The sequence below is a fragment of the Drosophila persimilis genome, unplaced genomic scaffold (genome assembly GCF_003286085.1).
Source record: "Drosophila persimilis strain 14011-0111.01,24,50 unplaced genomic scaffold, DperRS2 tig00001116-arrow-arrow-pilon, whole genome shotgun sequence".
Classification (NCBI taxonomy): Eukaryota; Metazoa; Arthropoda; class Insecta; order Diptera; family Drosophilidae; genus Drosophila; species Drosophila persimilis.
This window is the reverse complement of record NW_020825422.1, coordinates 134,601-147,849: the sequence shown is the minus strand read 5'-3', so window position 1 is coordinate 147,849 and position 13,249 is coordinate 134,601. Positions and strand designations below refer to the sequence as shown.

Sequence of the window (13,249 nt, the reverse complement as noted above, 5' to 3'; positions counted from 1 at the left end):
CCAACCATTGGAGTTACTACATCAAGCTCTGGAGGAGGAGTCACAGTGCAAGTGGATCAGGAAAATGTTGGCGAGAATCAGGCAGCAGCCGGGCAAATATGAAGACTACCGAAGCGAGAGTGGACAACTGTATCGGCGCCTGCACACCGTGCCCGAAGAGGAAGACTCCACCCCATGGAAACTCTGCGTCGCTGCAGAACATAGACGACGCGTACTAAAAGAATGCCATGACCACCCGACGGCCGGACATCTAGGAATCCGAAAAACAAGCACACGAGTCGCCCAAAAGTACTACTGGCCAGGCCTGTTCCGAGAAGTCGCCAGATACGTTCGCCAATGCGTAGTGTGCCAAAAATACAAGGTGAGCCAGTTCAAACCGGCGGGGAAAATGTTCACCAGACAAGTTGACGAACCCTTCAGCGTGTTATGCGCCGACTTTGTTGGGCCGTTGCCCCGCTCCAAACATGGAAACACCGTCCTCCTGGTTTTCTTCGACGCATTTAGTAAGTGGGTCGAACTGGTGCCTCTACGCAAGGCAACTACGCCACACCTGGAAAGATCATTCCGAGAAAGAATCCTAAGCCGCTTTGGTACCCCTCGTACCTTCGTTTGCGACAATGGGGCACAGTTTACCAGCCGATCGTTCAAAGGATTCTGCAAAAGACTAGGGATGGAACTCCAGCATACTGCCCCGTACACTCCCCAACAAAATCCAACAGATCCAAGCTCAAGGACTAACAAGGACGAAAAACTTAATATTTTTTCAATAATATTAAGCCTTGTGCAAAAATTAACGAAATTTACCAAGTCAAGACCCTTTGCCGCCAAAAAATAAGGATTGAAAGGATGCGAAAATCCACAGAGATTGCTCAATGTCGTCGATGCCAGGATTTCGGCCACACAGCCAAATACTGCCGCAGACATCACAACTGTGCCAGATGCGGTGAAAATCACCAAACCTCACAATGCACACGCCCCCTAGATGCACAGCCAACCTGCATTCACTGCTCTGGAAGCCATATGGCCAGTTATAAAGGATGCCAATGGTATCAGGAGTTTCTACGCCGATCAATGGGCTCCGCAAAGAAGGCAATTAAATAATCAAGTGGCATATGCTTACTCTACCACACTTCCTGGAGACCAGCAACAGTTTCCTACCTTGCAGTCTAGTCACAAAAAGGGGGCTAATAGACCAACAATACAGCAGCACCAACGAAATATTGCTCAGCACCAACCTTTGGTAGGCACTAGAAGTAATACAGGACCCTCCTATGCTGCCGTAGCAAATGGTAATTCAAATGCAATACCTGCTACACCTGCTCAACGTCGTTTTCATAGTCTACAAGCGCATCAGCCACAAGGATTGAATAACCAGCAACAGAATTCATATGAAGTTCAGGCACTGCTACAACAACAGCAGACACAATTTCAACAATGGCAACAACAGCTCCAACAGCAGCAGCAGCAGCAGTTTCTTATGTGGCTACTGCAACAGCAGCAAGAACAGCAGCAGCATAATAGTCAAGCCAATCAACGCCTTGAAAAACTTGAAAAAATGGTTTTTGAATTGGCCAACACGATTAAGCAATGGGCTGGATCTAATCTTCAGCTCCAGAACAACGTTTCAGCATCTCAATGAACCCACTAAAGGTTCTCATCTGGAATGCTAACGGCATTTCACGGAAAGCAAAAGAGGTTGAGCTCTTCGCGCACAAGAATAGCGTTGACATTCTTCTTTTGACGGAGATCAGAATTAAAAGAGGGGCAGCTGTTAAAATACATGGATATGCCTTCTATCCAGCCTTCAAGCCATCGCGGAATAATAATAGCGTTGGTGGAGTTGCGGTTTTAGTTAAGACTTCGCTTCGTCATTTTCCACAAAGGGTCATTGAGACACGCAGCATGCAAATGTCAGCAGTAAAAGTAGCCACAGGACTGGGCGATGTGGAGTTCAGCGCCATTTACTGCCCTCCCAGAGTCAGGATTGAGGAAAGACATTACATCGATGCACTCCGTGCTTGCGGGCAAAGGTATTTGGTTGGTGGTGACTGGAATGCCCGACACTGGCTGTGGGGAGACACTTACAATTCCCCTAGGGGGCGAGAGCTAGCGGAAGCCATCTCTGCTACTGGCGCTAAGATCCTTGCAACTGGATCACCAACCAGGGACCCATATGCACTCAATCACACGCCGTCCTGCATAGACTTCGCAGTACATCATGGTATTCCGGATTCTCGAGAAACAATAAGTCAGAGCTGGGATCTGGACTCCCACCATCTGGCCTTAGTCATCAGCATTAAAACAGATGGCACTATAAAACCAAAAACGCAGAATCGTAGAGAATGACCATATCTATTAGACTGCAGAATCTGAATTGGATCGTATTATTATTATAGCCAGGAGGGTTTTCTTAGAGTAAAACATTAGCGCCTAGATCTCAGAGACTATAAAAGCTAGAGCAACCAAATTTGGTGTCCACACTCCTAATATATCGGACCGAGACGATTTTGTTTCAAAATTTCGACACACCCCCTTCCGCCCACGCAAAGGATGCAAATCTGGGGATATTCACAAATCTCAGAGACTATTAAAGCTAGAGTAACCAAATTTGGTATCCGCACTTCTGTTAGATCTCACTATAAAACCTTTATCTCAAAATTTCACCCCACCTCCTTCCGCCCACACAAAAGACGAAAATCTGTTGCATCCACAATATTGCAGATTTGAGAAAACTAAAAACGCAGAATCATAGATAACGACCATATCTATCAGATTGCTGAATCTGGATCAGATCAGATAATTTTTATAGCCAAAGGAAACAAATCAATTTGCACTGGCTACGTAGCGCCCGACGTCACGCTCAGACTGATTTTCTGTCTCTCTCGCACGCACTCTTTGTCGTGTCGTTTAATATTAGCGGCGTTTCACAACGTTCCCCCTCGTTATACCCGATACTCAAAATGAGTATTGGGGTATATTAGATTTGTGGTAAAAGTGTATGTGTGTAACGTCCAGAAGGAATCGTTTCCGACCCCACAAAGTATATATATTCTTGATCAGCATCAATAGCCGAGTCGATTGAGCCCTGTCTGTCTGTCCGTCCGTCCGTCTGTCCGTCCCCTTTCAGCGCCTAGTGCTCAAAGTCTATAAGAGCTAGAGCAACGATGTTTTGGATCCAGACTTCTGTGATATGTCACTGCTACAAAAATATTTCAAAACTTTGCCCCGCCCATTTCCGCCCCCACAAAGGACGAAAATCTGTGGCATCCACATTTTTAAAGATACGATAAAACCAAAAACGCAGAATCGTAGAGAATGACCATATCTTTTAGACTGCAGAATCTGAATTGGATCGTATTATTATTATAGCCAGCATCAAGAAAACAATTTCATTTTTTCTTTTTTCTCGCCCTGTCTCTCTCTAACACACACGTAGCATAGGCGGCTTTGCTTAGAGTAAAACATTAGCGTCTAGATCTCAGAGACTATAAAAGCTAGAGGAACCAAATTTGGTATCCACACTCCTAATATATCAGACCGAGACGAGTTTGTTTCAAAATTTCGCCACACCCCCTTCCGCCCCCGCAAAGGATGCAAATCTGGGGATATTCACAAATCTCAGAGACTATTATGGCTAGAGTAACCAAATTTAGTATCCGCACTCCTGTTAGATCTCACTATAAAACGTATATCTCAAAATTTCGCCCCACCCCCTTCCGCCCACACAAAGGACGAAAATCTGTTGCATCAACAATATTGCAGATTCGAGAAAACTAAAAACGCAGAATCATAAATAATGACCATATCTATCAGGTTGCTGAATCTGGATCAGATCAGATCATTTTTATATCCAAAAGGAACAAATCAATTTGCAGTGGCTACGCAGCGCCCGACGTCACGCTCAGACTGATTTTCTGTCTCTCTCGCACGCACTCTTTGTCGTGTCGTTTAATATTAGACGCCGCCTGCTGGAGGAGAGCCATACTGACTTAGTATCGGGTATAACCGTAGAGTTGCGGTCTCCGAAGCAACTCACAACGTTCCCCCTCGTTTTGTATTTGATCGCTGCTGAAGCGAATTTTTTTTTGAGTAGCAAAACAGGAAGGAAATTAACGAATTAGATGTTATGCTTTTTTTGGGCGACGAAGAGTACAGCTGACCGACTTCCTCGAATAGGAACGACCGAGCACCCCAATCATCCTCTACGTCCGCCAATGGGCAAAGCAGGGGAGACCTTTCGTCTATTTCAAAAACTTTACGTCGATTTTCTAGGTCCGTACCCCCGAAGTCGATCCGGGAATATAGGCATTTTTGTAGTACTCGATCATTTTTCTAAATTTCCTTTCCTAAAAGTGGTAAAGAAATTTACTGCGGATGCCGTAACTCGGTTCATGGAGGAAGACCTGTTTCATTGCTTTGGAGTCCCGGAAGTGATAGTGTCAGATAACGGCGTTCAATTCAAGTCACACAAGTTCAAGGATCTGTTAGCGAAATACCAAATACCCAAACCAATGCCTCAGAGCGGGTAAAGCGCTCGGTACTCGCTGCTATCAAAGCGTACATTAAGCCCGATCAATCCAGTGTGCATGCAGCCATCAAAAGTAGCCCATATCCTGTTGCTTTTGGCCAAAACATGATTACTGGCGGTTCAACTTATCAACTCCTACGAAACCTCAGTATGTTGGAGGACCGAACAGTAGTCTTCGATCGCGACGATTCCTTCGAGCTAATTCGCAAGACCGCTGCAGAAGCAATGAAACAGCAGCATGTTCGCAATGAAAATATCTATAATCTTCGAAGCCGAGAAGTAAACTTTCAAGTGGGTCAAGTGTATAGACGAAATTTTGACCAGAGTAGTTTTGTGAAAGCCATTAATGCGAAACTGGCACCTACGTTTCGGAAAACCCGCATTAAGAAAAGATTTCCAGGGTCGCTTTATTGGTAAATATCACGCAAATGATATTAAACAATAAATCGTATCCAGCACTCCAAGTGTGGATCACGCTTTGGTTAGCAAGACCCCAAACTGTGATTTCAGCGGGGGGTGTAATATTCGACGCTTATCGTGTCTTCTTGTATTTTAATTATCCACGGCTAACTCCCAAAATTACAGCCTAAAACTAGGCCGTAAAAAAATTCGAGTTGAAGATCTTGTGAGCTTTGATAAAGCTTATCAACAGCTGTTTTGCGACCAAGCGGCAACGCTTTGATATGCAATTTTTCTGCCGTGCACTATATTTTATTAAATATTGCTGTGTCTGGATCCTTTATAACAGAAGAAGACCATAGAAAGTGTGGGAAAACGTGGGTTGCTGTTTTTAGTAGGCTGGGCCTCTTTATTTCTCTCCTCGTGACCGTCAGAGTGACCGGCCGTGGAAAAAGAAGTCTTGTAGAGCTGACCCATTTCTCTAAACCAAGGTCAAGCCAAAGTCAAAGCCTAGTGCAAGTGCCAAGTGCGGCTCAAAGTGATCATTTAATTTGAGTGGACGCGCCAGTTATATATCGTCAATACTGGGGCAGCCGTTCGACCATTTGGAAAACGAACGCCCACAGTTCAGTAAAATTTTTCGATCAGTGGTGTAATTCTGTTGAGGTAATTATCCACCCAGCTACAGAGACCCGTTGAAAAATTCCTGTTCTTTCCGCGTAGGATTAGCACCACTAGTATCTACGTATTACAACGCTGGTCTAGAAGTTACGGATTGGTTATTCCCGGACACCTCTATTGGCCACGTGCCCGTACCACGGTTTAACCCCCATCTGAAAAGAATGAATGTGCGGTAACTATTCGTTGGTCTTAAACCATAATCACGGTTTTATACATGCTCATGAATTTATATATACCTACTACTAATCAGTTTTATAGATTTAAGATCATTATACCCTACCTCGCCCTTATGATATTCGTTCCCCAGTATATGCTGTATATTAATACCCAATAAATGTAAGACAATATCGAATAGCAGGCTGATTTGAAGGGATCCTGACTGTTAATAGGTGGCCCTGAAGGATGCTCCATGACTATGCTACATAGTCTATAACTCTACTTTGAGCACTCTACTTCACTCCACTATCTTATCTGAGCGGACCGGGACGTACGCTTCTAAGCACTTGACCTTGATATTGGCGCCGGTAATAAGCCCGGCTCTCGGTTTCATCTCGGCTGCGACGCAAAACGAGCTGTCGCTATGAGTACTCAAGTCAACGTTCTTCAGTAAAGAGCAGCACCAGTAAAACAAACTAAAAACCAAAAATAGCCAAGATTGCTTTGACTGATTGTGGTTTTACTGTAACTCTGCTTTCAGGTGTGCATGTGTGCTCGCGTGCCTCGTGAGGAGCCCACCAAGCCAGTTGAGGCTCAGCTCAACGACCTGCTGGCAAAGGTCAAGGAATTTTTCAACGAGGATAGCGTTAAGGTAAGTCTAGCCGACACTAGCCGACCTTAACAGACGAGACAAAAACGTATGCCTAATTTACTCGATTGCTTCTGCACGACTTCCATGATAAGGCCAAGGCTGCTGCTGAAGAAGGTCTTGCTGTGAACGAGCAGATCCAGAAAACGCCCAAACCCTAAAAATGCAGCTCTAAAGCAACGAATTTAAAAATCAAATCAAAAGATGTGCCCAATAAAGGTTTAAACTACAATTTAAAGGTTTTTAGCGTCAGCTCAATAATGCAAAAACATCCACAAACGGAACTGGATCCGGGTCATGGCAAATAGCCGGTACAGGGCCTGAGGTCCCGCCAAGGGAAGCTCGTGGCGGTTTGCGCACTTGCCGGTTGAATCGAAAATATGGCGGTAGATACGCGGGCGTATGTCGTGCAGCTGCTTGGCGCTGCAGATACTCTGCGGCATCTGGATCAAATGGTCAACCATGAGGGACACTCGTGGGGTAGTCGAAAGCAATACTTAGCTGGCCGCTGACGGTGATTTTTTCCCCAGCTCTTTTCAGACGTAGACGCAGCACCCAATCCTCCTCAAAGAATCGTCTGTGGGGATCGGGATAAGAGATCATCAGAGGTATGCTGCAGACGAGTTCTGGTTCTCCAAAACCTTACCTCAGATTCGAGGGTCCGTGGGTGTAAACCCTCTGAGTGGTGTATCCACTTCATTCTCAAGGTGAAAAATTCCACCCTTCTAGCACTCAGCACCCGATGGAGCTGCAACACGGGCTTTTGGGCCTCAAGCTCCCTGTCTTCGACATGCAGCAGAATATCTAGGATCTCCTTTCCCTGCTTCTGGGGAAACCCACAGTCGGAATCATGTAAGACGCTGTCCTTGTAGGGGCCTTCCAAGAACAGCCCACGCAGTGGTACTTGCAGAAAACCACACGCCCCTCACAAACGAACTCCAAGTGTCTGGAGAGATCTTTCCTATCTGAGAACTGGTCATTGCAGCTGGGGCAGCTGATGGGTAGCTCCCAGAGCGTCTGGCGCACCACTAGATTCTGCTCCTGATCGTAGTTTCTAATGAGCGATCGACAACTTGGGCAGCAGGCACGCGTTTTATTGAAGATGGCAACAGCCAGAACGGCGGTCTTGCAGTCCTCACACATGATATGCCCATGGCTGCACTGATAGAAGTCGTGTGGTTGTGGAACCTCGCGGCATACAACGCACACCAGTATGTTATGCAGTAGCTCACGAAGATCGGAGACGCCACCACCCGAGGACCCGCCGACCTCACCCTCACTGCTGTCCATAGTAGTCGAAATCTCATTCAAAGTACTTTCATCTTTACTTGCAACATCTGACAATCGCTGCCTCTTGGCGGCTGGGGGCTGCTCGTTGTTGTTGTCATTGGGGTTGGCATTCGACATTCTGAAGGGTATTTCGGCCAGCAGCCTCGGCCTGGCTTTACAGTATGTGTGCGTGCTTTATTCAACAATTCTGATTGCCTGTTGTTGCAGAGTGAACTGATACTCTGGTGTAAAGTACGAGCACAAGGTTACGAGTTTTCCAAGGCCAAGCTGGTTCCCTGAAAATTACAAATTTAAAAACAGAGGATACACACAGAGAAAAACGGCATAGTAGGCACCCATGAATAGTTTAATTTAATAGAATGCACTTTGATCTACACATAAATGTACTCAAAAATATTTGTAATGCGGCCCATAGCGTTCAATGGGTCTGGGGGGGGGTGGTGTCTCGGTGGACTGGTGTGGTGAAAAGTAACCTCTTTGACCGCCAAAGTGCTCTGCTATCGCAAACAAGATTACGGTGCCTATTAGTCCATGTTTCATTTAGTACATGTCAAATAGATATGTTGCTGACATGTTTTTTATACCCGATACTCAAAATGAGTATTGGGGTATATTAGATTTGTGGTAAAAGTGGATGTGTGTAACGTCCAGAAGGAATCGTTTCCGACCCCATAAAGTATATATATTCTTGATCAGCATCAATAGCCGAGTCGATTGAGGCATGTCTGTCTGTCCGTCTGTCCGTCCGTCCGTCTGTCCGTCTGTCCGTCCCCTTCAGCGCCTAATGCTCAAAGACTATAAGAGCTAGAGCAACGATGTTTTGGATCCAGACTTCTGTGATATGTCACTGCTTTTTTTCATTTTTTCTCGTTTTGTCTCTCTCTAACACACACGTAGCATAGGCGGCTTTGCTTAGAGTAAAACATTAGCGTCTAGATCTCAGAGACTATAAAAGCTAGAGCAACCAAATTTGGTATCCATACTCCTAATATATCGGACCGAGACGAGTTTATTTAAAAATTTCGCCACACCCCCTTCCGCCCCCGCAAAGGATGCAAGTCTGGGGATATTCACAAATCTCAGAGACTATTAAGGCTAGAGTAACCAAATTTAGTATCCGCACTCCTGTTAGATCTCTCCATAAAAAGTTTATCTCAAAATTTCGCCCCACCTCCTTCCGCCCCCACAAAGGACGAAAATCTGTTGCATCCACAATATTGCAGATTCGAGAAAACTAAAAACGCAGAATCATAGAGAACGACCATATCTATCAGATTGCTGAATCTAGATCACATCAGATCATTTTTATAGCCAAAGGAAACAAATCAATTTGCACTGGCTACGCAGCGCCCGACGTCACGCTCAGACTGATTTTCTGTCTCTCTCGCACGCACTCTTTGTCGTGTCGTTTAATATTAGCGGCGTCTGCCGGAGGAGAGCCATACTGACTTAGTATCGGGTATAACTGTAGAGTTGCGGTGTCCGCAGCAACTCACAACGTTCCCCCTCGTTATACCCGATACTCAAAATGAGTATTGGGGTATATTAGATTTGTGGTAAAAGTGGATGTGTGTAACGTCCAGAAGGAATCGTTTCCGACCCTATAAAGTATATATATTCTTGATCAGCATCAATAGCCGAGTCGATTGAGCCCTGTCTGTCTGTCCGTCCGTCCGTCTGTCCGTCCGTCCGTCTGTCCGTCTGTCCGTCTGTCCGTCTGTCCGTCCCCTTCAGCGCCTAATGCTCAAAGACTATAAGAGCTAGAGCAACGATGTTTTGGATCCAGACTTCTGTGATATGTCACTGCTCCAAAAATATTTCAAAACTTTGCCCCGCCCACTTCCGCCCCCACAAAGGGCGAAAATCTGTGGCATCCACAATTTTGACGATACGAGAAAACTAAAAACGCAGAATCGTAGAAGATGACTATATCTTCTAGAGTGCAAAATCTGAACCAGATCGTATAATTATTACAGCCAGAATCACGAAAACAATTTCACTCTTTCTCGCTCTGTCTCACTCTAACACACAGGTTTCATGGTCGGTTTTGCCAATTGCAAAATATGAGTTCAAGGATCTCAGAACCTATAAAAGCCAGAGCAACCAAATTTGGTATCCACACTCCTGTGATATCGGACCTTGACCGTTTCCTGTCCAAATTTCGCCACACCCCCTTCCGCCCCCGCAAAGGACGAAAATCTGAGGCAACCACAAATCTCAGAGACTATTAAGGCTAGAGTAACCAAATTTGGTGCACACACTCCTTTAAGATGTCACTATAAAACGTATATCTCAGAATTTCGCCCCACCCCCCTCCGCCCCCACAAAGGACGAAAATCTGTTGCATCCACAATATTGCAGATTTGAGAAAACTAAAAACGCAGAATCATAGATAATGACCATATCTATTAGATTGCTGAATCTGGATCAGATCAGCCAAAAGGAACAAATCAATTTGCAGTGGCTACGCAGCGCCCGACGTCACGCTCAGACTGATTTTCTGTCTCTCTCGCACGCACTCTTTGTCGTGTCGTTAAATATTAACGGCGTCTGCCGGAGGAGAGCCATACTGACTTAGTATCGGGTATAAACTTAGAGTTGCGGTGTCCGCAGCAACTCACAACGTTCCCCCTCGTTTTTTTTTGTATTTGATCGCTGCTGAAGCGAATTTTTTTTGAGTAGCAAAACATGAAGGAAATTAACGAATTAGATGTTATGCTTTTTTTGGGCGACGAAGAGTACAGCTGACCGACTTCCTCGAATAGGAACGACCGAGCATCCCAATCATCCTCTACGTCCGCCAATGGGCAAAGCAGGGGAGACCTTTCGTCTATTTCAAAAACTTTACGTCGATTTTCTAGGTCCGTACCCCCGAAGTCGATCCGGGAATATAGGCATTTTTGTAGTACTCGATCATTTTTCTAAATTTCCTTTCCTAAAAGTGGTAAAGAAATTTACTGCGGATGCCGTAACTCGGTTCATGGAGGAAGACCTGTTTCATTGCTTTGGAGTCCCGGAAGTGATAGTGTCAGATAACGGCGTTCAATTCAAGTCACACAAGTTCAAGGATCTGTTAGCGAAATACCAAATTCGACATTCGTACACCGCCGCCTACGCTCCCCAAACCAATACCTCAGAGCGGGTAAATCGCTCGGTACTCGCTGCTATCAAAGCGTACATTAAGCCCGATCAATCCAGTGTGCATGCAGCCATCAAAAGTAGCCCATATCCTGTTGCTTTTGGCCAAAACATGATTACTGGCGGTTCCACTAATCAACTCCTACGAAACCTCAGTATGTTGGAGAACCGAACAGTAGTCTTCGATCGCGACGATTCCTTCGAGCTAATTCGCAAGACCGCTGCAGAAGCAATGAAACAGCAGCATGTTCGCAATGAAAATATCTATAATCTTCGAAGCCGAGAAGTAAACTTTCAAGTGGGTCAAGAAGTGTATAGACGAAATTTTGACCAGAGTAGTTTTGTGAAAGGCATTGATGCGAAACTGGCACCTACGTTTCGGAAAGCCCGCATTAAGAAAAGATTTCCAGGGTCGCTTTATTGGTAAATATCACGCAAATGATATTAAACAATAAATCGTATCCAGACCCCAAACTGTGATTTCAGCGGGGGGTGTAATATTCGACGCTTATCGTGTCTTCTTGTATTTTAATTATCCACGGCTAACTCCCAAAATTACAGCCTAAAACTAGGCCGTAAAAAATTCGAGTTGAAGATCTTGTGAGCTTTGATAAAGCTTATCAACAGCTGTTTTGCGACCAAGCGGCAACGCTTTGATATGCAATTTTTCTGCCGTGCACTATATTTTATTAAATATTGCTGTGTCTGGATCCTGTATAACAGAAGAAGACCATAGAAAGTGTGGAAAAACGTGGGTTGCTGTTTTTAGTAGTCCCAGCCTCTTTATTTCTCTCCTCGTGACCGTCAGAGTGACCGGCCGTGGAAAAAGAAGTCTTGTAGAGCTGACCCAGTTCTCTAAACCAAGGTCAAGCCAAAGTCAAAGCCTAGTGCAAGTGCCAAGTGCGGCTCAAAGTGATCATTTAATTTGAGTGGACGCGCCAGTTATATATCGTCAATACTGGGGCAGCCGTTCGACCATTTGGAAAACGAACGCCCACAGTTCAGTAAAATTTTTCGATCAGTGGTGTAATTCTGTTGAGGTAATTATCCTCCCAGCTACAGAGACCCGTTGAAAAATTCCTGTTTTTTCCGCGTAGAATTAGCACCACTAGTATCTACGTATTACAACGCTGGTCTAGAAGTTACGGATTGGTTATTCCCGGACACGTGCCAGTACCACCGATTTAACCCCCATCTGAAAAGAATGAATGTGCGGTAACTATTCGTTGGTCTTCAACCATAATCACGGTTTTATACATGCTCGTGCATTTATATATACCTACTACTAATCAGTTTTATAGATTTAAGATCATTATACCCTACCTCGCCCTTATGATATTCCTTCCCCAGTATATGCTGTATAGTAATACCCTATAAATGTAAGACAATATCGAATAGCAGGCTTATTTGAAGGGATCCTGACTGTTAATAGGCGGCCCTGAAGGATCATGGTAGGGTGGGCGTTCTCGCCAATGAGCTATACCGCAGCCGACAAAGATCTGACCGGTGATCTTCTTCGTTTACGTATCCATGCTGATCTGTCCCTTTGACCCCCTGTATCCCGTTTCCTAGTATCCTTTTCCTACTCGTACGCGATTTTTTTTTATATAAATTCTTATCTCGACCATTTGCCAGAGCTCTAAATGGGTAGTAAAATGTCCTCCATGCCCACATAGTATGCTACATAGTCTATAACTCTACTTTTAGCACTCTACTTCACTCCACTCTCTTATCTGAGCGGACCGGGACGTACGCTTCTAAGCACTTGACCTTGACAGTGGCGCCGGTAATAAGCCCGGCTCTCGGTTTCATCTCGGCTGCGACGCAAAACGAGCTGTCGCTATGAGTACTCAAGTCAACGTTCTTCAGTAAAGTATATATATTCTTGATCAGCATCAATAGCCGAGTCGATTGAGCCCTGTCTGTCTGTCCGTCCGTCCGTCTGTCCGTCCCCTTTCAGCGCCTAGTGCTCAAAGTCTATAAGAGCTAGAGCAACGATGTTTTGGATCCAGACTTCTGTGATATGTCACTGCTACAAAAATATTTCAAAACTTTGCCCCGCCCATTTCCGCCCCCACAAAGGACGAAAATCTGTGGCATCCACATTTTTAAAGATACGATAAAACCAAAAACGCAGAATCGTAGAGAATGACCATATCTTTTAGACTGCAGAATCTGAATTGGATCGTATTATTATTATAGCCAGCATCAAGAAAACAATTTCATTTTTTCTTTTTTCTCGCCCTGTCTCTCTCTAACACACACGTAGCATAGGCGGCTTTGCTTAGAGTAAAACATTAGCGCCTAGATCTCAGAGACTATAAAAGCTAGAGCAACCAAATTTGGTATCCACACTCGTAATATATCAGACCGAGACGAGTTTGTTTCAAAATTTCGCCACACCCCTT

General features: G+C 44.9%; 1 protein-coding gene across 1 annotated transcript; it reads right to left on the bottom strand.

The window, feature by feature from the left end:
- Positions 1–6,627: 6,627 nt before the first annotated feature.
- On the bottom strand, positions 6,628–7,710 carry LOC113566864 (cysteine and histidine-rich protein 1 homolog). Its single transcript, XM_026994027.1, has 2 exons — positions 7,060–7,710; positions 6,628–6,990 (listed from the first exon to the last, which is right to left on the bottom strand). The coding sequence occupies exon 1, from the start codon at positions 7,701–7,703 to the stop codon at positions 7,218–7,220; it is 486 nt and encodes a 161-aa protein (XP_026849828.1). The 5' UTR covers positions 7,704–7,710; the 3' UTR covers positions 6,628–6,990; positions 7,060–7,217.
- Positions 7,711–13,249: the final 5,539 nt, after the last annotated feature.